Source organism: Camellia sinensis, chromosome 3, assembly GCF_055761805.1.
Source record: "Camellia sinensis isolate YWXY chromosome 3, ASM5576180v1, whole genome shotgun sequence".
Classification (NCBI taxonomy): Eukaryota; Viridiplantae; Streptophyta; class Magnoliopsida; order Ericales; family Theaceae; genus Camellia; species Camellia sinensis.
The window spans coordinates 8946508-8972061 of NC_138963.1; the positions used below are offsets into that span (position 1 = coordinate 8946508).

The 25554-nt window shown below is 33.5% G+C and overlaps 2 protein-coding genes across 4 annotated transcripts; both read left to right on the forward strand.

The window, feature by feature from the left end:
• The first annotated feature begins 2612 nt into the window (after positions 1-2612).
• LOC114314629 (ferritin-4, chloroplastic) lies at positions 2613-6784 on the forward strand. Its single transcript, XM_082919013.1, has 8 exons — positions 2613-3110; positions 4869-4952; positions 5061-5121; positions 5233-5320; positions 5533-5594; positions 5788-5853; positions 6261-6324; positions 6505-6784. Exons 1-8 carry the CDS (start codon positions 2806-2808, stop codon positions 6555-6557), a joined length of 783 nt encoding a protein of 260 aa, XP_082775139.1. The 5' UTR covers positions 2613-2805; the 3' UTR covers positions 6558-6784.
• Positions 6785-15639: 8855 nt separating this feature from the next.
• On the forward strand, positions 15640-23937 carry LOC114309219 (phospholipid-transporting ATPase 3). Of its 3 annotated transcripts, XM_082919016.1 has the most exons (7): positions 15644-15901; positions 19778-19888; positions 20969-21090; positions 21354-21431; positions 21521-21699; positions 22556-22777; positions 23528-23937. In XM_082919016.1, the coding sequence occupies exons 5-7, from the start codon at positions 21598-21600 to the stop codon at positions 23795-23797; spliced, it is 594 nt and encodes a 197-aa protein (XP_082775142.1). In that variant the 5' UTR covers positions 15644-15901; positions 19778-19888; positions 20969-21090; positions 21354-21431; positions 21521-21597; the 3' UTR covers positions 23798-23937. The 3 variants fall into 3 exon arrangements, 2 of the variants coding, with proteins under 2 accessions (XP_082775142.1, XP_082775141.1); XM_082919015.1 differs by having other exon boundaries at positions 21354-21699; XR_014363426.1 differs by lacking the exons at positions 21354-21431; positions 21521-21699 and having other exon boundaries at positions 15640-15901; positions 22556-23937.
• The last annotated feature ends 1617 nt before the right edge of the window (positions 23938-25554 follow it).

A 25554-nucleotide genomic window follows, 5' to 3' on the forward strand; every position in this document is an offset into this window, starting at 1 on the left:
GCGAAGCTCCATCACAAAAGCCAAACAAATCCAAAATTTAGCAGTTGGGAAACATGGAATTATGCATAAATTTCATGACTTCAACTCCCCCCCCCCCCCAAAAAAAAAAAGAAAAAGAAAAAGGACCCAATCAGAAGAAATGAATTTGCGAAGCTCCATCACAAAAGCCAAACAAATCCAAAATTTAGCAGTTGGGAAACATGGAATTATGCATAAATTTCATGACTTCAACTCCCCCCCAAAAAAAAAATAAAGAAAAAGAAAAAGGGCCCAATCAGAAGAAATGAATTTGCGAAGCTCCATCACAAAAGCCATCGGAGCATAACAATAACATCCACAATAAAAGACAGTAGCCTGGACTCCGGCCACACACACACACACACACACACAATAAAATAAAAAATAAAATAAAAAATGAATGGGAAAAGAACCCCCCACACACACACACAAAAAAAAAAAGAAAAAAAGAAAAAAGAGGATGCATAAGGGGTAGTCTGGACTCCGGCCAATTGTCCAAGTGATTGTGGAGAGGCGACTTAATTGTTAAGTGAGGTTTCAAGTTTGAGTCTACAGAGTAACGTTAGCCTACATTGTAATCTAACTATTAACATACTAACCGCAATACAAAAAAAAAAAAAAAAAAAAACAACAACAACAACATTGTGGTAAGCATGATGATCCAACCAGAACAAGGCTCGGAATGTTCTTAGGTCTTGGTGTTGAAAACCAGCTCAGTCCATTGGTCCGTGAAAAGCAGCTAGGTCAGTCGAACCCGTGAGCCTCGCAAAAAAACAAAACTTTCAAAAATAAGCTTAAACCAATATTTTTTAATGTTTATTTCTTATCAAATTAATTTCTATTTTGTATATAAAATGAAAAAACAGAATATAAACATGATAAGTATGGACTTTCTGGATTTTATAAAAGACTCATTGCATTAAAATGAGACACAAAATGTGAAGGGAACACGGGAGGATGCTACCCTCTTCGTCTCTGCACCATCCGTCGGTCAACATATTTTTTCAAGTCCTACATAAAAGACAAAAGAGATGAACATTGTTGGTTAGCTAGATCAATGAACGTTTTTTAAGGTGTCTCGACTCAGAAATGTCATTGAGTCAACTCAATTCTAAAGGGCGCTAATGAGTTGGCTCAGTGGTCATATAGGCCTAATTCTCTGTTGATTAAGGCTTCATTTGAGAACATATTATTTTAGTAATTTTTTAGTTTTTTAGTTAAAATATGATAAAAAAAAAATTAGTATGTTTTGGATGATTTTTTTGTTTTGGATGATTTTTTAATTTTTTACGAAAAAATGTACAAAAAATAAAGAGAAAAGTAAATTTTTGATTTTTTAGTGTAGGTTTTTGGCATTTTGATTTTTTGATGACTTTTTTACTTTTAACTTAAAAAATAATGTTGCCAAACGAGACCTAAGTTAGTGTTAGTCTGAAAATTGTGTATGGATACATTAGTTAGTATTTCATATTTATTTTCACTTGTTTCTATGGGAGTGTTTGTTTCAGTTTTTTAAAACTAACTTATGGCTTTTAGCTTTGAAAAAGTTATTTTAAACTGTTTGGTTAAACTTATTTCAAACAGCTTCTGATTCTAACAGCTTATTTTAACTCAAAAAAGCTGACTCTGAGAAGCTGCTCACCCATTGCTTCTGATTATCAGCTTCTGCTGTGAACATGTTAATTTATGGTTATACTCTTAGATTTTTTTATTTTTTATTTTTTTAAAAATAGAAAAAGACCCAAATGGACTATAGATTATTATTATTATTATTATTATTATTATTATTATTATTATTTATGAGAAATATAGACAAACAAAAAATAAAAATTAATTGAAAAAGCTATTTCACAACTTATTTAACAAACACTACTTAGCAACTTAAATCTATAATCCAACAGCTACACCAAACAGATTAACAACTTCTGATTACAGTCATAATCTCTAATCTGTTAAGCTATAATCTATAAGCTGTTTTAACAGCTACACCAAACGATTGCTTAAAGGGATATATGGGCTCGTCTCATAGATGTCATGTTACGTATCTCCATCAAAGATCGTATCATGGTACGTTTACAAATTCACGTGGCATGTAGATGTTCATCGCATCTTATGCTACTGCGAATTAATAAGGGATCAACCACTCATTTGAAGTCGGTGGTCTTGGTCCCTATGTTTGCTTAACCAACCTAGGTCGTTATTGCTACTCTCTCGCTAAGCCTACTTATAATCAATGACATAATTTGGTTGGTTTCATAGTCATCAATTATAAATATTCAAAACAACTAAAATTAGTACTTTCTTTTTTTTGTTTACAACTGTGACATCTTTTTATACAATTTTTTCAACCTAAATTGAAATTAAGAACCACTTATTGTGAGGTAGATGTAATTATATTTTTCTTCCACTCAACCTAAATAGTCGACTCGGAGTGAGTCAAAACCGAGTTTTGAAACACTTTGTTGCAATGCTAGTGTGAAAGGAGGCTTTGAATAGAGGATTCCTCTGGTTCCTTTGACAGTGGCATGTACCGTATATTTACAAGATGCCAGCTAGATTTAAGATAAAAGCCACGAGCCCGCCACACGCCTCTCAATCTAAGCCATCCACGTGTCAACTCATTCAACGGCTCCAAATGAATCGTGTGCCACTCGAATTCTCTCTCCCCCTCTATTTATACATCTCACTCAGATTTCTCTCCAAATTCACCATTTTTACTCAAATTCTTCATTCTTCTTCCAATATCTCTCTCTCTCTCTCTCTCTCTCTCTCTCTCTCTGTGAAACAATGTTTTCTCTCTCTAGAATGCAAGGGTCTAGTCTTGGGGCAGCCTTGGGCTTGGGCTTGAACTCATCATCATCTTCTTCTTCTTCTTCTTCCTCTGCTATGAGTGCTGTGGTTCCGAAAAGGCAAGGCCGCAAGCTGGTGGTCTCGGCCGCGATGAGCGGTGATTTGGCGCTGACAGGGGTGGTGTTTCAGCCATTTGAGGAGGTGAAGAAGGAGGATCTGATGGTCCCAATCGCTCCCCAGATTTCGCTTGCTCGCCAAAGGTTTGCGGAGGATTGTGAAGCTGCGATCAATGAACAGATTAAGTGAGCTCTGTTTTCGATCTCCGTTTTTAATTGTATTCTCTTTAGTTCTCTGTTTTCCTCAGATCTTGCTGTTTTATTGGAATAAAATAAAATAAATTAATTATTTCATGGAAATATCGATTTACTAAAAAATAAACTAGTGCAAAATATATTATAAATGAAATCATAAAGAACAGTCATTCTATGAAATCATTCTATTTTATTTTATTGAATTAAATATTAAGGCTTCGTTTCGCAAGTCTTAGTTTTAGTCTAAAAATTAAAAAAAAAGTTATTACAAAAGTCATAAAAATAACAAACTACACAAAAAAAAATAAAAATAAATAAATAAATAATTCAAAGATTTTCTTTTATCTGAGAATTTATTGGTCAGTCTTGGAGCACCACTAGGTGGTGTCTCAAGCGTGTTGTGATTGGCAGTGAATATGAGATTTACGATTTTGTATTAGGTGATTGCGAAACAAGAGGGCATGGTATATTGTGATTGGTGAGGATCACCGCCACGTGGTGCCTGATGAGCACTAAATAACTTTTTTTTCCTCTATTTTTTGCATATTTTTTTGGTAAAAAAACAACGGTTAAATAATACATATTAATGTATCTTTGGAAGGAAAAAAATTGGATACATACCTAATTTTTGACATAGTACACAAAGTGGTTGGTCTGAGACTTAAATCCATAGCCTCAAGGTTATTAGGCTAAGATTTTTACATATCTTTTTGTAAAAAATAAAAGTCATTCTAAACATACTAGTTTTTTTATATAATATTTTAGTAAAAAAGTCAAAAAATTATTAAAATAACTTATTTCCAAATGAGACCTAAATACAAGTGTTTGGGAAGTCACTAAAGTAACTACAAAAAGTTAACTCACTCTCTTTATCTTTTTACACATTTAAAAAAAAAAATTATTGAAAAAGTTAATTACCAAACACACCCCTCAATCTTTATCAATTTGCTAAGAAGAACCAATACTCTAAGATGAGTGTTGTGTCTGACACGTCAAAGAAACATGTGTCTCGACGTACCAATGTGACGTGTCAAATTTATAATTATTATTTTTTTTGTAGAATACATTAGGACACTTCATGTACATGTGTCTCCAGTGTTTAGCCATGTCCCAATGAGGTCAAACTATATATAAAAAGAAAGAAAGAGTAAAAAATAAAATAAAAATACACACATATTAATCTCATATCTATGTATCTTCATAAACATAATAAACAAAAATATATATATTTTTTTTGTCCCTTATCAATACCATTGTCTATGTCTATATTCGTGTCCGTACTTCTTAGATGAATTCCATAGATTATTACTTTTCCTATATAGTTTGTGTGGAGATTGTCTTATACTCTGTATTTACCTACATTTGTTTTCAAAATTTTGTATGGGAAACATTATGATACACACCCTTAAATATGTATCTTATAACTAAAGAAGAAAATGACATAATTTTATACTTTCTGAGTCATAACTAAACACAAAATGAGACATATAATTAACGATCTCATGAATCATAATTAAAATAATGTCACAACTAAAGAAAAAAAATTGGTCATAACTAAAGAAGAAAATGGTATAACTAGGGGGCATATAGTACACCTTTCAAGGGGTGTGTATATTAGAATTTTCCATTTTGTACACATAAAAAAGGCAGGCTCAGTCTGCATTCCAAAATTTCTTTGCTTAGAAAATTTATTTATTATCTTCTTATTTTGTTTTTGGGTTTCTAACATTTCTATCTTTGTCATCACAGTGTGGAATATAATGTGTCCTACGTGTATCACGCCATGTTCGCCTACTTTGACAGGGACAATGTTGCTCTTAAGGGTCTTGCCAAGTAACAAATCTACAAAATCCTCATTTTTTTTTCTTTTTTCTTTTTTAAGCATTGTATTTTTGTTATTTGTACAACTTATTACTTAATATATGATCTTGTTACATTCAGATTTTTCAAGGAGTCAAGTGAAGAAGAAAGGGAACACGCTGAAAAGTTCATGAAATACCAGGTGTTTGTCTAATATCATGTGTTTCCTTCTCATTTTTCCTTTATGCTCAAATCATCTAAAAGAAATTCCAATTGCTTGTATAACACTGTTACTTCTTTTGATTAAAATTAGAACAAACGCGGAGGAAGAGTGAAACTACACTCTATATTGCTGCCCCTTTCCGAATTTGATCATGTTGAGAAGGGTGATGCATTGTTTGGTAAGTAGCCATTTCTTTTACGCGTTGTACGGTAATGTCTGTTACATATTCACAAAATGCTTGTGCATTCGTGTGTTTGTGTGTATCATTTAAGCCTTAAAGTGTTCATGTCCAAATTGCTTCAAGGGTCATGTTGTTATTCAGTTCTAAACAGTGATTACTATGATATCCTGTGTAAGTAACTCTTGTCGTCTGTGATTTGATGATTTCAGCAATGGAACTGGCTTTGTCCTTGGAGAAGTTAACGAATGAGAAACTGCTGAGCTTGCATGCTGTAAGATATCCTTCACTCTCTATATCTAGTTTTCTTATTTTGAATTCATTCTCTTGAATTTTTTTTTTTTTTGGAGGTATTTAGTGTGACAAAACATTTGCTCAAATATAACTCATGGTGTATGAGTTTAAAACGTTGGTTCGTGACTTGACACTGAGACTAATCACCTTACATGCTCTGTTCTTGACAACAGGTGGCCGATCGAAACAATGATCCTCAAATGTGCGAGTTTATTGAGAGTGAATTTTTAACCGAGCAGGTCAGTTAAAAACTTCATCTTTTACTTTGTTTTAGATAAATGCCTATTTCTGTACTTCTTTGTATCTAAATGCCCATTTTTCAATGGTTCATTAGAAGACATGTTCTAACATATTTTCATGCATAGAATTCAATGAAAGATGCCATTTAATTTATCTACTCATTGCTTATTATCTTTGACAAGTGACTAGGTGTAAAAGAAATCACTCATTTAAAGCAACAATTTGACTATCATATATACTTCAATATTAGTATTGTTTCTGTTTTATGTTTTCTTGTTTGAAATTTTTCTCCAAAAATTGTTTTCTGAAAAAATTTCTAAAACATAATCTCCAAAAACTGTTTTCTTGTGTAAGTTTTATAATATCATTTGATTCCTCCCAACCTCCTCCTTATTTCCTTTGCCAGGTTGAAGCTATAAAGAAAATTGCAGAATATGTTACTCAGTTGCGGATGGTTGGGAAAGGACACGGTATAAAACAAGTTTCATTGTCACCGTTCATTATCAGCTTCTCTTTCTTTTTGTTCTTTTTTTTGTTTTTGTTTTTTTTTTTCTTTTTCAATCTCTATCAAAATTTGGATCTGTTGTTGCCATTATCTTCTTTCCCCATGATCTTATGTGTTTGTTTTTTTGTTTTTTGGGCACATGCAGGAGTGTGGCACTTCGATCAGATGCTTCTACATGAGGGTGATGATGCATTTTGAAGATTTCTACTGTAATTTTCATTTTTGTCTAAAAATCGTATCCTTATCGCTGAAGGTGTTGTCAGTAAGTTTGTATATTTGTGCTTAGATGAAGACACAATCAGCTCAGCTCGAACTCAAAAATAATAAGCCTAGTTATTAGTAGAAAATACAATAAAATGTAATATCAGACTATTAGTTAAGACCTTGTTTCCATGGAGTATAAGTAGCTTCTAATTTTTCCTTTTTCTCGAAGCCTCATGGGAATCTTTAATTTTTTTATTTGTTTGTTTTTTTATTTTTTTGTCTACTACATCCTTGATGATATACTTGAAACTCACATCCACTGTACTATATCAAGGATTCATAAAATACTTGGGTGGAAGAAACTAAATAACCCTGGTTGATTTTGAATTTTCAAAAATAATTTTGAGTTTTAAATTGGTTTTTGTAATATTTTTTAAACATTTTAATTTTTTTTAATTTTCAAATTCATTTAATCTTAATGCACTTAAAAAATAATAATAAAATTTGTACGAAAATTTAAAAAAAAATCATTGAATACAATAAAATATAAAAATATATTAAATTTTTATACTTTTTTATTTAGTAATTTTTTTTTTTAAAAAATTCACAAATATATTATACTTTTTAAACTTATTTAGATTAGATATATCTAAAATAGTAAAAAAATATTAAAAAAAAATTACTAAAAAAAAAATTAAATTGAGTATACAGAACCATATGAGTGTGCTGGATCAAAAAGATGTATCAGAGAAATCTATAATCTTCAAAAAGATGTATTAGAGAATTCTATACACTGCTGCTATTAGGGGTGTGCGCGGTGCGGGTCGGTGCGGTTTGAGAGAAAAATAGAAATCGTATGGCGGGTGGCAGATTGATAAAAGTGTCACTAGAATTTGCCATTTTTTTTTATCAAAAACCAGCGGTTCGGTTGGCAAATAATGGCGGATTTGCCTTGGCAGTTCGGGCGGATTAGCGGTTTATAAAAAAATATAATTCAAATTACAAAACTTAAATCAAAGAGTAAAAAAAAGACGAGAGATACCGTGATGTTAAGCATCTTGCGAAACTTTCTTCTGATGCAGCAAGTGTAGCAACAATATGATAATATCAACGACTATGCCATCAATTCATTACAAGCATCTGTGGAATCTACAATGATCAAATATAATACATAAAATTAATATCATTCAGGGTTTACAATATATTGAAAATGTTTACTGTTGAAAAGTATTTAGATTGAAAAATGAGCTGATGCAAGTTTGCAACATGGCTAGAAAAAAAAAAAAGATTGAAAAGTGAATTGGAATCCAATTTTATTTTGGATTACTGACATCTTGAATTCCCCTCGAGCAGTAATGTAATACTATATTTTAAGGTATAGAACAATAAGCAAACTTAAGTAAAAAAGAATTTTTAGAATCTTATAAAATATGATTTAATAGCGGTGCAGGTCGGTGCGGTTTGGAAGAAAAATAGAAACCGGCGGATTGATAAAAGTGTCACTAGAATTTGCCATTTTCTTACCAAAAACTAGCGGTTCAATTGGCAAATAATAACGAATTTGCCTTGGCGGTGCGGTTCGGTGCGATTTCGGCGGTTTCGGCGGTTTCGGCAGTATTATGCACACCCCTAGCTGCTGTTAGGTTTTTATTCTTGGCAACCTTGTTTGACAAAACTCTTTTAAGTTGTATTTGTTTTCCCACTTTTTATTTTAGTGAGGCTATGAGTGTTTAGATGCGAATCCAACCCGAATTGTGCCTTGCAGAGAAGTTTGTGATGTTAATACTTTCAAGATTGCCACTTTGCTGATTCGCCTTGGCGGGTTCAGGGCAGCGCCACGGCGGGGTTGAGGAGCAACGCCCCCGAAGCAAAATGCAAAATTGCATTCGAAGTTGCATGCCCGCCCTTGCTCGTTCGAGCGAAGGAGTTCTCGCTCGATCGAAGGCTGCGTCCGTATAAAAACCTGAAAGAGATGATTTTACGCTCGAGCGTAGGTTGTTTGGCTCGAGCGAAGCCACTTATGGAAAACACGCGTTTTTGGTTCCTCGCTCGAGCGAGAGAGTCTTCGCTCGAGCGTTCATCGCGATTTAGATTTCTATAAGTACGTGTTTCTATCAGATTTTAGGATTACTACTCCATATCTACTTTTTGGATATTAAGGTTTATATCTGGGGATATTTTGCTAGTTTTCTTTGATGTTTAATTGAGTATTCAACTCATAGGTTAAGTAGAATACATCAAAAGTTTGTTTGTTCATTCTATACAAAAGAGAGAGTTGTTCTTCGGTGGATTCTGAAAAATTTGAGCCTGAAGCTTTGGTGGATTCTAGAGTGGCTCATCGTCAAGACAATTCCGAGGTGAAGACGGGGTTGGAAGAGACACATAGGGGTTGGTTCAATTCGGGCGTGGATTCGCTAGGTAATTGAGAGTATACATGTGTAATTCCTTTATATCTTCCTAGTGGATTGTTTTGCGGCTGTTGCCCGTGGTTTTTTTTATCACAATTGGAGGTGTCCAATTGTGGTTTTTCCACGTAAAATCGTTGTGTCGATTTGTCTTGATTGTTCGATTGAGATTGTTGTTTACTGCTTAAAATTGATACATAATCACAAATCAACATTTAGGAGATTTCTTAGATTTTTCAGCTGCAAATTAAACCTAAAAAAAGTGACACAAAACACAATATGTGTATCAAAACTATCCAAAACCTGTTTTTTCTTTCAAAAGGGTAGACAATATTTACGTTGGCTTGAAACCAAGATTCTGAAAAGCAGTTGCGGTCGCCGTAATGGTGGTAGTGACGTGACCGTTACGGTTGCGGGGTGTAAAGGCCGTAACGTAACGGTTGCGGTAACCGAAACTATGAATTTTTTTTATTTTTCGCACAATTTGAAAAAAACTTACCGGTACGCATATTATTTTTCCATAATCATATATATTGGGTTTTAAAATAAATATTGATCAATTTTTGTAATTTTTTAAGTATGATCGAATATATTTCATATTTTTAAATCACTATAAACTGAATTTTTTACATTTTATTTTAATAATTAATGACTTTATATATCATAAATCCATATTACGCTTGTGGCAAAAAATATATATATATATATATATATATTGAATTTAGATGTATAAATTATTATTTTTTATTATTATATTTGTAGAAGCATATGCAAATTTTAACTTGAATAGTTTTAAAAAATAAATTATACATTCTAATGTAATCATATAAAAATTTAAAAAAAAATTATAAAGAAATTTTTTTTTTGAGTTTGGATCACTTGAATATTCATTCTCTTTTTGAAGAACCTATAAATAAAAATAAAATAAACTAATCAACAAAAATGGACACAAATAGTTTTTAAAATAATAAGCTTTTTGAGTTTTGAGTTTTGATTTTTTTTTTTTACTTTTATAAAATATAAAATTAATTAATTATAACATAAAGACCATAATGAGTTTATCACCGTTGGGTAAAAAAACTCAATGTCTCTTATTTTATTTTATTAACTAAAGCACGTGAGAAGTTTATCAACGTTGGGTAGAAAAACTTATTGCTATACTTATTATACTAATCATCTCGGTTGTTCAAACATACATAGTGTTGAACCTCCGTTGGGCTGATCAACAATGTTTCAACTCATAAGGTGTGTAAAAAAACATTATAAGTGCATAAGACATTATCTTAATTATCACTTGTTCAATAATTTTTAATTTTTATTTTTATATCAATAGAATAAAAGATTGGCCAAAAATAAAAATAAAATTGGACAAGTGTAAATCAAGGTTATGCACTTGTTACACAAAACATCATCATAAAATGAAATTCATACTTATACGTTTCATGCATCAGAATTGAGAACCATACTCTGAAACCAATTGATAGAAAACTTTGCGGAACATAAACTAAAAACCATTAAGGATTCAATTCTATACATGAAAGCTATATGAATTTCTACTACAAAATAAGTGTATACATACCTTGATCTATGATAATATGAAATCCTCTTTTAAGAAAGAGAAACCTTGAATGGAAGATCTTGATCTTCAAGTTCTTTGCTTGTCTAAGATCTTCAAACCACTTCTCTCTCTCTAGGCGATAGGAGCCTTCTTGTGGTGACAACTTGAGTTTTGTGATGGAGAGTGTGGTTCGGAACCTTACACTATTTATACTAATATTCTTCCCATCAAAGAATCCATTCATTAAATGAACTTCATTAAATAGATTAATGTATCTTTTACATTCATGATACATAATGCATCTTCTATATTAATGAATTCATTAGATAGATTAATGTATCTTCTACATTCATAATAGATATATAATGCATCTCTAAGATTCATTCATAATGAACCTATTACATTCAATGCATTGACATTATCTCTATTAATCTTCTATACATTATGTATATATGGATGCATTCATCAATGATTAGTCACCATCTAATTAATGTACATGTATCTTACTTAATGAGATGAATCTAGTATCATCATGCATAAGTCACATTAAGCCATATTTAGGAAAAATTCTTACAACAAATTCTTAATCTAACATGTTACTGCCAAAATTATCTAAAAATTTCAATATGTTATGATTCTTATCAAGAGCTTGTGAACTTGGCAATATGCAAAACATAATTGTCATTTACTATTGTACGCTATCATTTTAGTTATTTTTTATTCAAATTTTGGTTGAACTATACCTTTCGTGAGTGGGCGAATTGCTAACAAAATATAATTTGGTTCTGTTAAGATTTACGTGGATGTCCAAACCATCTAGCCATGTCTTTAAAGCCATCTCATACCCACGTGGCATGTCGACTTCTTTGTAGACTCCATCAAATGATCCCCACCTAATCAATTCCGAGTAATTAAATTGTAGTATAGTTATTCTAAATGAATAATTTACTTTGTTAGATCAAAAGGGTTCCAAACATGTACTTACAAAGCCTTAAGTTTTGGTTTTCTCCACCAAATGTAGGAATTAAAGACAAGTACATCTGCATCGGTCCAATGCCTAGCGTGATTTTCAATCTCCTGAACTCTCACAATTTGTTTTGATGAAAAATGATGGTTCATTGGATGATCAGAGCTCGATTCCACTAGAAATGGTGACCAGTAATGCTTAATTGATGCATTGTATTCCCTCATTGCATTCAACCAACACTTTTAGTTTGTTTTGACAAAAGAAAACATCGTTTGTGAAGGAAATTTGGACTCACCATAACCTTGAAGATTGCCAAGGAGCCACTAGAGTTCACAAATTTGAAAGCCGAAGGAATGAATGACTCGAGCAAACAGACCATTAAAGCCCATTGATTTCTAGTTATCGAATCCCCAACGAACACAAGCCTCTTTCCCCTTAGCCTTTCCAGCATCGCTATGACATTAAACCTTGTTAACATGTAAAATTTCACAATACTCAAAAGACATAGCCAAACATAAACCTTATTAGTACTATGTGCCGGGGAAAGTCTATAGTACATTTTGTACAAAAAATGTACGGTACATACAAAATCAATGGTTAGAATTGAGCCACATCATTAAAAGTGACCTGCTAAACAGGTCACTTTTTATAGTTATGAGCTAAAATCATATTTCTTCATAACTATAATCAAATTGATCATAACTTAGCTATAACTACATCTCATAACCAACACCATTTTGTTTATAACTAATATCACATATTTCATAACCACATGTCATAACCAACACCATTTTGTTCATAACTAATATCACATATTTCATAATCATAATCACATATCTCATAACCAACACCACTTTGATCATAACAAATGTCACATATCTCATAACTATTGATCACATATCTCATAACTACTATCCATATACATCATAACCACATCTCATAACCAATCCTTTTGAGTCATAACCAACATCACATATCTCATAACCACTAGTCACATATCTCGTAACCAACGCCTTTTTGTTATAACCAATATCACATATCTCATAACTACTACCCACATACATCATAACCACATCTCATAACCAATCCCTTTGAGTCATAACCAATATCACATATCTCATAACCACTAGTCACATATCTTGTAACCAACACCTTTTTGTCATAACCAATATCACATATCTTATAATTAACACCTTTTTGCTCATAACCACATCACTTTGATCATAACCAACATCACATATCTCATAACTACTAGTCACATATCTAATAACCAACATCACATATCTCACAACCACTAGTCACATAACCAATATCTCATAACTCATAACCATTAATACATATAGCATAACCACACCCTTTGACACCATTTTGCTCATAACCATTACCCACATATCTCATAACCACTAACACATATAGCATAACCAAATACCTTTTGACACCACTTTACTCATAACTATTACTCACACATCTCATAACCACTCATAACCATTACCCACATATCTCATAACCACTAACACATATAGCATAACCAAATACCCTTTGACACCACTTTGCTCATAACCATTACCCACATATCTCATAACCACTAACACATATAGTATAACCAAACACCCTTTGATACCACTTTGCTCATAACCATTACCCACATATCTCATAACCACTCATAACCATTACCCACATATCTCATAACCACTCTCTCCCTTTTTTTTTCCATTCCCGTTCTGTAACCCCCCAACCCAAACAAAAAATCCTCAATCTCAAACCACCCCGCCTAAAACAAAAAATCCCTAATCTCTTCTTACCTCCATCTCTATCTCTTTTCACTCATTTTTCATCTTCCTCTCTCTCTTCTCTTTCTCTCTTTTACTCACCACTCTTCTCTCTCTCTGTCTGTCTGTCTCTCACTCATCTATCTCTTCTCTCATCTCTTTTCTCTCTCTATCTTTTTCGTTCATCTCTCTTCTCTCTATCTCTCTCGTTCATATCTCTTCTCTCTCTGTCTCTTTTTCTATCTCTCACTCTCTATCTTTTTCTCTCTTTGTCTCTCTCTCTCTTCTCTTTCTCTCTCTAACTCATTACTCTTCTCTGTCTGTCTGTCTGTCTGTCTCTCTCTTTCTCTCTCGCTCATCTGTCTTCTCTCTATCTCTCTCATCTGTCTTCTCTCTTTTCTTTATCTCTCTCTCCCTCATATCTCTTCTCTCTATCTCTTTCATCTCTTTTCTCTTTATGTCTCTCTCGCTCATTTCTATATATCTCTCTCTCGCTCATTTTTCTTCTCTATTTATGTCTTTCTTTCGTTCATCTCTTTTTGATCTCTTTCTCTCTCTTTTTGTCTATCTCTCGCTCATCTCTTGTTTCTCTCTCTTTTTTTTTTCTCTCTCTGTCTCTCTATCTCTCACTCTCTTTCACTCATCACTCATCTCTCTCTCTTTTTCTCTCTATCTGTCTGTCTATTTGTCTCCCCCTTATTGTGTTCGCCTTGCTTACTCCCCTTTCCTTTCTTCTACAAGAAAATGCACTTTTAGTGACCACTTTGTCTTTCTATCGCTCACCACTCTGTCTCTGTCTTTGCCTCTATTTCTCTTCTCTATCTGTTTCTCACTTATTTCTCTCTCACCACCCATCTCCTCTACTACCTTCACTACTACTGCAAATGACATTCCACTACCACAACTACTACCACTGTTGCCACTCCGCCTCTACGACTATCATTACTACCACCATCACCATCACTTCACTACCACCATTACTACTACCATTACCTCTCATCCACTACCGCTACTCTATCTCCTCTACCACTATCACAACTTCACCACTAATCTCATTCCCTATCACCACCACTACCACTATCTCCTCTTATTCACCACCTTCACCACTACTGCCGCTCCCTATCTTCTACTACAAAAAATTAGTTCCTGATTTTTAGTAACCCCCAATCTCCCCCCCTCGGCCCGCCCATTTTTTTTCCATTCCCGCTCAGATTACCAAGAACCCCCAATTCTGTCTCTTTGTCTCTGTCTCTGTCTCATTAGAGATCCTGATTGGTCTAAAATAGAGAGAGCAGAGAGAAGAAGAGGAAGAGGAAGAGAAAAAGAAAGAGGAAGAGAAAGAGAAGAGAGGGGAAGAGAGAATGGAGAGAGAGAGAGAGGGTCGATCATCGCCGCCTCTGTTTTCGATCGTCGCAGTCCGGCCTCCGATCTCTGATCTCCTCCTTTGATCTGTGTATGAGGATAATGTGTTGAATTTTTTTTTTTATAGATTTTTACATTTTTTTTGTCTCTCTCTGGTGTGTTGATGAAGATGTGTTGGGTTTCAGATTTTTACATTTTTTTTGTCTCTCTCTCTCTCTGCTATGTTGATGAAGATGTGTTGGGTTTTAGATTTTTACATTTTTTTTTCTCTCTCTCTGCTATGTTGATGAAGATGTGTTGGGTTTTAGATTTTTACATTTTTTTTTCTCTCTCTCTGCTATGTTGATGAAGATGTGTTGGGTTTTAGATTTTTACATTTTTTTTTCTCTCTCTGCTATGTTGATGAAGATACGTTGGGTTTCAGATTTTTACATTTTTTTTTGTCTCTCTCTCTCTGCTGTGTTGATGAAGATGTGTTGGGTGGTTGATGATTTTTTTTGGTCTCTCTCTGCTGTGTTGATAAAGATGTTGGGTGGTTGATGATTCTCTCTCTCTCTTTGCTACTCTCCTCTTCTCTTCTTTCTTCTTCTTCTTCTTCTTTTTTTTGATTTTTCTTCTTCCCAGTTATTGAAAAAATAAAAAAAATCAAATCAATGAAACGACGTTGTTTTGAATTTGGGCCAAATTAGAGCTCGAAAATTTCGAGCTACCTAGCATAATTGTTTCTATAATTTTAAACAATTTTGTTACGCAAATTAGTGATGCAGTTACGTATTTTCTATTTTATATCACATCAATTAATGGTGTGACTATACATTTTGTAGTTGATGAGTAAAATATTTTTTCTTTTTATTAATTTTACTTAATAAAAATAGATGAGGATTTATATTAAAAATAAATAAAAAAAATTGAGTGTAATTGATAAAATTATAAATTAATAATTTATTTTATTATAAAACTCTAAATGTCTTAATTTTTTTTATTATGATTATTACGTAATTTTCCCCAAGTAATTTCCTCCAAAAATTTGGAACAAACCTCCAAATTTTGTGAAAATCAAAATTCCCTCCTTCCCTGACAAATCCCTCAGACTCCCAAACGTCTTCAAAAATTTCTCTCTCTCTCTCTCTCTCTCGGTCGTTGCCACTGCCCTTGCCACCGTCGAGACCTGTTTTGCTTTCGCCGCCGCATCCTCCACCACGGAGAAAAGCTCCCAAAGCTGTTGACGAAGATCTCTGTAGGATCTCGCCGGGCTCTTCCTCGCCAAGCACCGAAGAGTGAGTTTGCCCTTTCTTTTCCTCCCAGTTTTAGCAAGCTACATGCCTCTCTCTCTCTCTCTCTCTCTCTCTCTCTCTCTCTCTCTCGCTCTGCAGCTTGTTCCTCTCCCTTTCTCCATCTCCATTCTATGAAACCCTAGACCGAAATTCCCTTCTTCGAAACTGCCCCTTTCACCGAAATTCAATCTGATAGGCCATTCTTTTCTCATTTGATTTTCTCAGAAGAATGTAATTATAAATTGAGAAGTACAATTCTTTCCAAAATCTATGAAAGCATTGGGATAAAAATTAGTTAAACTTCCATATTTACATTTTATGGAATTCTTTCTTTCAACTTAATTAGAAACTCAAAAGATGATAAATTACTTTTAACAATTACTAAATTTGAAATTAAGTCGAATTTATATTAGTAAGTTTTTATATTATTAATGGTGATTTGGGATTTTTTAGTCTCATCAAAGATCAAACAGAAATCAAACAAACCTGTGAATTGTGGAGCCACAGTACCAAGAGTCAACTTTGAAAACTTGATTGTATCATTGACGGGTGTGTTTGAATTATATGATACCTGTGAATTGTGTTTGAATTATATGATACGTGAATTATGGAATCATACTGACTGTGTAACCAAAATTTTGTTGCAATTAACGTGGCTATAAATTTGTGTTACAAGTGTGCTTGAATTATATGATACGTTGTTTGTTTGTTCCATTTTGAGGGCTGAAACTCAATGATGTGGAATGTCACCAAATCAAGCATGTCTCATTGGGACAACCCAATTATTAAGGTGTAGACATTCCCCTGTTGTGGAAGGATATCCTGATAAGTGCAAGGATTCCCACATGCTAGGAAATTTTCAAAAAATTCAATAGGCAAGACCTCTAGCTAAAATATAATCAATTGTGTGATTCCATTTCTACACTTCTCGTGTACACTCTTATAGTCCATTTTCCATACTTGGTGGTAGAGGGGAAGGTGAGAGCTGTGTGTGCCCCTTATTTATGTTACTTTTATTAAAACTTCCATGGATTCTATAAAAAGAGAATCCTTGATTAGCAACAGAAAATAATGTTAAACTCCTAGTCTTGTAAGCTTAATAAAGGTGTGGCTGATATTCTTGTTCGGAGGGGTTATGAAAATGGAAAAAATTATTGATTAAATGTTCTTTACAAGATGTTGGCCAATGCTGTGGGACTTCATAGAGAATTTTGAGGACTCAAAGATTGTATAGCTACTTCTGTTTTGCTTAGATGTACTTGTGGATGTTTTTGGGTTCCATCTCCTTGGATGCCTTTTAAAAAATATTTACTTATCCAACAAAGAAAGTTAAGAAAAAGGCTGAATGAAGTCGGAAATATGTATCCCGTATTATCAATTCATCTGAAAGGATCCTTGAGAAGCTTAGCGAAGGGAGTAAGCTATTGAGCTCACTAAGTGGACCCTCATATTGGACACTGTTGAGCTAATTAATTTGCTTGGTGTATGATTCTAATATCTACACATGTCGCTCAATTGTCTTTTTACGGGCAAAAATTTTAATATTTTCTTAGATGGATTCCATTGTCATCTTAAAACAAGAGTGAATAAAATTTGTTGTTGAATATGTGGTTTGTGATCTAATAGAAAAATCAATTGAAAAGGACTTCCAAAGTAGAGGTTTGTTAAGAGAGATTGTAAGAGGATAGGAAAAGGAAATCACGAGTGTTTGTTTATTATAAATTTTTTTTAAAAAAAAAATTTGTGTAGCTTTTCAGTTATTTTGTTTATTATATATGTAGCTGATATTCTTAGCTTTTCAGTTATATAGCTTTATGTAGCTTTGAATTTATTTGCTTTGAATTGATAGCAGGGCACTGGCAGGTGTGCTTTTATTTTGTTTGTTTATTTTAATTGATTGTAGGATACTTGCGGGTGTACTGTCTTTTTTTTGGAGGGAGATGATGTCACAAGAGAAAGATTGAATTCATTTTTGGTTGAACTCAAATTTGTTGAATGACATGTAAATGTCTGGAAATTCTGAACTGATACTTTTGCTTCCCACCCACGACAAAAATAAACATAATTTTGAGGGAGTAGAGAAATGTACATGTTTGAAAAGAAAGAACTCTAGGGCAAATACATCACAAGAGAGTCTGGTTCAAGTAAATTCATTAATTTTGATAGACATTTGAAAATTCTATACTGAGATTTTTGCCTTCAGCCACCCATCACAGACAAAGCATGAATCCTCTAGAGTGTTTATTTTATTTTATTTTCAAGTGATTCTACATATATAATAATTGCTTCCAAAATTGTGTTGTAAGTAGTAGAGAGAATAAGTTATATATCAATTATTTGATAATTATTAGTCCCGGTTTTAGTATTTTTATTATTGTTGAAATCGATCTTGATCCAGGCCTCAATATCGATTTTCTTTTTAAGACAAAAATGGAGAACTAAAGATCTCTCTAGCATTTTTTTTGATAATTCAGGGTTTCTCCCACCCAGCCCAGCTCAACTGCATCTGAGTTACCTCATACCTAGACAGCCGAAAACTAATCCCTAGAAGCCCTGACGTTAACTACCGGGCAAACTTCCAGTGGCCTCTTAGGAGACTCGAACTCGAGACTTCAGATCTTATTCTCAAGTCTAGCGTTCGGCCAACCCCTTGAGGTTAAAGATCTCTCTAGCATGGTTTAAAGTTTTATTTATGTATTTATTATTACTATTATTTTAGTTTTTTTTATAAAATTTATAGCATGGTGAAAGTTACTGACCAAATAAATTGGCAGTGATAGTAGCAATAAGTAGACCAATGCGATCTTCCTCATTTATGATTTCTTCTTCGGTCACAGAGTAGAGATACAAGACCATGTCTTTATGTCCCAACAAAGCAGCCATATGCAGTGGCAGGGCTCCTTTACTACCTCTAATTGAAGGCAAAGTTTTACACTTATTCACCATCACTTCAGCAATTTGTCTGATTCTGGATGCGGCAGCAAAACAAAGTGCTGTGTTTCCTACCTTGTGCTGAAGTGCCAAGTCTTCCGGTTTCATCAAGTTTACTAGCTTCTCTACAAACCTTGTGTGTCTTGCCCCAGCTGCAATATGAAGAGCAGTTTCTGAATTCCTTGTAATTCGAGCACGCAGTGCTAGTGGATTAAATTCCAGAAAATCTTAAGCCATTTCCCAATCACCTTTGAGGGCAGCTAAAATATAGGGTGACACATGTTCTACGACCACTGCCTTTTATCTCCCCTGAAAAATTCAAGCGTCAACACCCATGTTTGCACCCAGGCTAGTAGTTGAATTTAGAACTCAGAATAGAAGGCAGACATAGATAGCTCAATTATACTTTTCTCAAACAAAAAATAAAATAAAATCCATTGATTGATGTTCTTCTGACAAGCACAGATATCCTAGCATAATATGTGATAACCTAAATTTTCTGTGACAGGCAGCATGTCAGTCCTAGATTCCCAAAGTTGGTGGCTGACATGTTACCCCTTGATTAAGTCACATGAATATTAGGAGACCTTGTAATAATTGTTTATTACAAAGATAAAGAAAAAGTTAATGCTGTTTTGCATTTGTGGCTCAATCTTATTGGTATTCAACATAGATTTTGCTGATAGTAAACAATTATTTCTGGAAAATACTATTCTCACAGCCTTCTTGGTAGCATATACAGCCTTCTAATAAAGAAGGGACAATTTTCTCATTTGAGAAAGCAACCAAAGAAGCTGTGGTAATAAAGCATCACATCTTTTTTCCTTCACTTGTACTGGTGAGGAAAGTCTTATATGATATATGAATTATCTTCTACTTACATTCTCCATGAAAACAAATTTCATCACTCCAGTTAACAAATGTCTCTGTTGCGCCTGTCGCTCCCAGGATCGTCGAGAAGCGTTTCAAGTTTCCCAATTTCGCTGACCCCGATGTTTCCGCCGAAGACTTGGGTCACCATGCCGGCTACTACACAATTCAGCATTCTCATGCTGCTAGGTATTTTCAAATCCCTACAATTTCGATTTTTATTACTCATTTTTATGTCAATTTGTTTATATCTATACTATACTATACTAGTGGTGTGTGTGTGCTATTTTAGGTTATAAATTTTGATCTCAATCTGAATTTGGACTTCATTAGTTATAGGACGTTTTGATCTGGGCAATTACATGAAGATATTTTGGAAAGGAAAAAAAAATGTGACATCTACCTCAATTTTGGCCTTCCCTTTTAGAGAAAGGAAATTTTTAACATTGAGCAGTTTTCAACTCAATTTAACAAGCCTTTTTCCCACTAACATGGGGTTGGTTACATGGATCCAATTTCTCCAGTTGGTCACAATCATATCCTCAATAAGTTTAAGTTGGTCTTGTCCATTTTATTACCTCAACCCAAATCCTCATAGGCCAATCTTTATTTATTTACCACTATCTGCATGGATCAAATCACTCCTTCTTATAGGCACTTTTGTTGGTCTATGATGCACATGACTATTATTACCATCTCAAAGGGCTTTCCCTTACCTTATCTTCAATTGAAGCAACTTCTAATTTCTTCCTAGTTGATTTGTTTCTTATTGGTCCACTCATTCACCTCAACGTTCTCATTTCTACTCTACTCATTTTGTGAACATTCTTTTTTTAACCACTCAACATTCAGAACGACATATCATTGTAGGCCTTTTATAGTAATCCTATAATTCACCTCCTCCGTTTCCTTTATCCTGCATTAATTCTAATTTCATTGAGACAATTGTCCTCAATCTTTCCATTTTACGTTGTTGCTGTTGACCTACATCACCCTCAATATGGTCTTGGGACCTACTGCATAAAATAAAACATTAAGCATGACCCAAGAGGAGCTAAAATTGTTGCACGTTCTTGAGTAGAACTCAACCCCAAAAGCTAGCTTTTGAGGTGAGGGTGCCCTCACGATTATATACATAACTTTACTTTAGAATTAGGCGGTGTGGGACTTTGTTTCACGAAAATGGCATGTTAACATTGAACAATTTCATAGCTACCTTTATTGAATAGCATGTGTTAGGTTTTCATTAGTCTTTTTATGGCACTGCAGGTTATGATGAATTCCATGAATGTTCCTTCCAAAAGAAGTACTCTGGAGAGGAAACTTGACAAACTTATGCTCACTCTTTTTGGTGTTCTCTTCTGTATGTGTCTAATTGGGGCCATTGGCAGGTATGACAATAGCTAGACTGTTCTCCATGTTATGATGTAACCAATGTGGAGCTTTCACTTTTCTTTTTTTAATTTCCCTTTCAATGACATTCTTTATGCTTAATGAAATTTTGTAGTGGAGTATCCATAAACAGCAAATATTACTTCTTGGGTCTTCACGGTCCAAATCTAACACCAGCTATGAACCCCAATAACGGACTTGACAAACTTATACTCACTCTTTTTTGTCTTCTTGTTATTGATGTTGTTTATTTCTTCTACAGGTTGCTTTTTTAAATATGTTTACCCTAATTACTTTGTATTCACCAATTATCCCCATTTCTCTTTATGTTTCAATTGAGGTAGGGATCACACTATTACAGTATTTGTTTTCCCAAACTGATCATTGATTTTTTGTTTTTAAGTATTCATTTCCTTTTTCTATTTTTAGACAATCAAATTTATACAATCCAATCAATATATTAACAATGCAAAAAATTGACTCTTGTGATAGATGGGAAGTGCTTGATGTATGCACTAGACCCGAGTTTAAGAGTAATACTACTGAATTTGAGCTTGAATTGTAGTTCAGTAGTTTGCTGCCGAGTTTCTCCTTTACAGAAAGCACAGGTAAGGATTGTCATTGTGGTCCACCTGATATATATGAGTGAAATATGTTTTGTTGACAGTGAAAGGAGTATGTGACTTTATGATCTTTTATACTATGATTGAAGTATACTTTGAGTTTGAACTTATTAATGTAGTGTGCAATGCAAAAAATTTGCCATGCTTGGGCATTTTAAAAATAAAAAACCAAAAAAATCATTTTTACAGTTAATGGTATACGAATTCTAGTCTAAACTTTTAACGGCATGATAAGAAACATTTGCTAAATACCTCGTCAGTTGGTTTATTATTACAATGCTTGCTTCTTCTTCAATAAACAATATATTTGTTTAGCAAATTAGCATATTGAAATCAAGGTTGGGAATTTAATTGGGTGGCAGGTTATACTCTTAGAAGCCCAACTGCTATAATTTATTTATTTATTTTTCAATTGATGATTATTATTTTTTCTTTTAAAACCAATTACAGCTCAGTTTGATAACATTTTCTGGAAGGGCTTCTTGTATTGATCACAAAGTTCTGAAAATTTTAAGAGGGTGTTAAGAAAAAAATTTGGATCAGGGCAACACACTGTTTGGTTTTTAGAGAAACCAACTTTGCATGGTTTAATGTGTCCTGTTTTCTGCCTATCTTGTAGTATGCTTTGTGAACTGTCATCTTACCTTCTCTTCTTTTCCAAACATAGCTCTACCCTGGTCAAAAGAATTGTAATCCAACTAGATGTTTGTGGGTTTTCCTAATAGCCCCTAACTTTGCTTTATTATCAACTATCAAGTGGATCTATTTGCTGGTTGAGTAGTCTCGACTCAAGTTTTACATATTTAAGGGTGAAATTGGAAAAACTTGATGCTATTTGCAGGTGACGAGACTAGTCAAGAAAGGTGCACAGAAAATAACACTTAGTATTGGTGATGGTGCCAATGATGTTAGTATGATTCAAGCCGCTCATATTGGTGTTGGAATAAGTGGTATGGAAGGAATGCAAGTAGTTATGGCTAGTGATTTTGCAATTGCTCAGTTCCGTTTTCTTACAGATTTACTTCTTGTGCATGGCCGATGGTCATATCTCAGAATATGCAAGGTTCTAATTTTCTACCTTCATAGTTTATTTTTCTTTTCATTTCTCTACCTAGACTTTTTCATGCTTAAAAATTCTTGATTGCACGTTGTGTCCTATTTCATTTACAAGAATCTTACATTGACTTCGATTCAATTTTGGTACACCTTCCAAACTGGGTTTTCTGGTCAGAGATTCTATGACAATTGGTTTCAGTCTTTATATAATGTTATTTTCACAGCCATGCCTGTGATTATGGTTGGACTTTTGAGAAGGTACTTGCATTCTTTCTATTTAATGTTGATTTATAATGTGATTTTTTGTGCCATTGATTTGGATTAATGATTTCATTGTGGAAAGCCCCTAGTATTTGTATAATGCCAATTTAGAGTATTTACATTTCGATTTAGAGTATTTACGTGTAGAGCATCTCCGATCCTTGCTCTTTCTCTTTTATTTTTTCTTTTCTTCTTTTTCTCTTTTTTTAATCAAATTTGAGTGTAAAATTGGCTAAAAGCTTGATTTGGTATGGAAACTCAAATCTTTACTCATTTCTTTTCGTAAATCTTTTTGAAAAATTCCGAACTTATCCTTAAAACCTGTTTTAAGTACTCTTTAGGAAAGAAAATCATGTCCAATCCTTACTCTTTTTAAAATTTCATTAAATTTGTATAAATATGGCTCTTGATGCTTTATAATTTGGTATAATACATTTATGAACTTTTGTTATTTGGCCTCGGGGTTCTGAGATGGTTCTTTCCTTATGATTATTAGATTTTTCAAGAAATCCATAGGCAAGAACCCGACAATGGCTGTGCTGGGTTGCTGGAGATTGGGAACCAGCTTACACCAAATGATGCAAGGAGCTTTGGTGTCGCACAGCTTCCACGAGAGAATTCTAGGCACACTGGTTTTTCTTTTGATTCATCGGGGTATGAGTCCTTTTTTGCTTCACAAGCAGGTGTCCCTGCACCTCACAAGGCATGGAATGTGGCAAGGCGAGCCAACGTGAGGTTTCGGTCGAAGTTATCATTAAAGAATTGAATGAAGGAATTTATTTGTACATTATATATATTTTATTTTTTTCTTTAGATTTTGAAAACTGGTTGTACCACATACAAGAGTTGACTTTTTTTTTTTGGTAGGTATTGTAGTTATAGGATTGTTAGGGTAAAAAATGACTTTTTTTTTGGACTAAATGAACATTCTTTTGTTCTATATAATGTTCTTTTATTGGATAAGCGCTCTCTCTCTATCTTTGAGTTAAATTTTGACATTTTAAGCAACGAATTCAATCATCCATGGCCAATGATGTCTTACGAAGTTGTAAGTTCAAATACCGTGCATTCCATTTGAATTTTTTAATTTATCTATTAATATATGTATTTTGATAATTGAATATTTAGATCAACTTACGTACATCTCAATTAATTTCATTTGAGTTTTTTTAATTTATTTATTAATATGTATTTTTTGATAATTGAGTGTTTGGCCAACTTGTATAAAATAACGACTAAAAAAGTCTATACTAATTCAAAATAATAAAAAATATTATTTTTATATTACTTTATTTTAATTTGTAACTTTAACGTTAAATTATATCATTCACTAACGTGTTTTATTGTGGAAAAAATTCACAGCTAGATTGTTTGCCGAGAAAAAATGACAGAAAATTCAATTCCAAATTGTTTTTTAGTAAAAAAATTGAAATGTCAAATTTCCGCCACATTAGAAGCATCCCGGCTGATATCAAACCCCACTTGCCCAAATTCACCATCAAACTCGAGTCTGCCACTAAAATAAAAAAATAAAAAAAAATTCTTGACAAGTAACGAACAAGGAAAATAAAATAAAAAATCTTTTCCTCAACAGGTATTGGTGCCCACTTGAATTTAATGCAAGTTTTAACAGTTTGGTTATCACAAAATGAATTATGTTCAAGAATTGAACAATATATAATGAATTGCATAAATTATACAACACAAGATAATTGAAAAATGAAAGAGACAAATAAAAGCACAAACTATTAAAGAAAATGCTATTTATAATTTCATTTCTTACCGTATTTTCTCACTTCTAAACATATAACTGAGCAGATCTCATGTGCATTTATTAATGTGAATCTCATTCTCATGCGTCTAGAATAGAAACACAAAAGATTTTCACATAATAGGGTGTGAGACCCCACCCTTCGTCTCACGTGTCACATGTGTCCCATTCTGTAAGTAATCATCTGTACACTTGGATTTACAAGTGAGAAAATAAGGTAAGAAATAAGATTACAGATATAGCATTGCTTAACAATAAAACATGAATACCAACCAACTCAACAGCAGGAAGGACAAAGGAAGAACAATGAAGAGAAGAACAAATGAATTTCCGTCTCTTTGTTTCCTCTCTGGCTTTTCTCTTTCAACTTCAGAAATGGGGTCCAAGGTCTGTTTATCTTCTTCAGAAGATCCCATGAACGTCATTAATTTCTGCGATACAGACTGCTGACCTTCACGCATGAAATTTTCGTCACCGACATAATCATCATCATTTTCAAATACCAGATGAATCCCACACTTCTTCAGGTGAACCCCCTCGACAGGAGAAGGGTTCTGCGTTGCCACTCGTATCTTGTCACCGTCTTTCAAAAACAAAACCAATGGAGTATGATTTTCATATCGGCACAAGTAAAAATGATCTTCATCTGTCTTTGGCACTCCTAAAAGCGGTGCAGTATTGAATATTGGTACGTTCAATCTGAGGATCGTTATTAGAATACCTGCTACTACAGGGGATTGATCTCTTAGATC

Bases quoted from the DNA above. Each gene is read 5' to 3' on its own strand.
- LOC114314629 (XM_082919013.1), top strand. From the start codon at position 2,806: ATGTTTTCTCTCTCTAGAATGCAAGGGTCTAGTCTTGGGGCAGCCTTG. The intron at 4,953-5,060 runs GTAACAAATCTA...TGTTACATTCAG, and splicing joins GCTCTTAAGGGTCTTGCCAA to ATTTTTCAAGGAGTCAAGTG. The intron at 5,321-5,532 runs GTAAGTAGCCAT...TGATGATTTCAG, and splicing joins GAAGGGTGATGCATTGTTTG to CAATGGAACTGGCTTTGTCC.
- LOC114309219 (XM_082919015.1), top strand. From the start codon at position 21,598: ATGTATGCACTAGACCCGAGTTTAAGAGTAATACTACTGAATTTGAGC. The intron at 21,700-22,555 runs GTAAGGATTGTC...TGCTATTTGCAG, and splicing joins CTCCTTTACAGAAAGCACAG to GTGACGAGACTAGTCAAGAA. The intron at 22,778-23,527 runs GTTCTAATTTTC...TATGATTATTAG, and splicing joins CATATCTCAGAATATGCAAG to ATTTTTCAAGAAATCCATAG.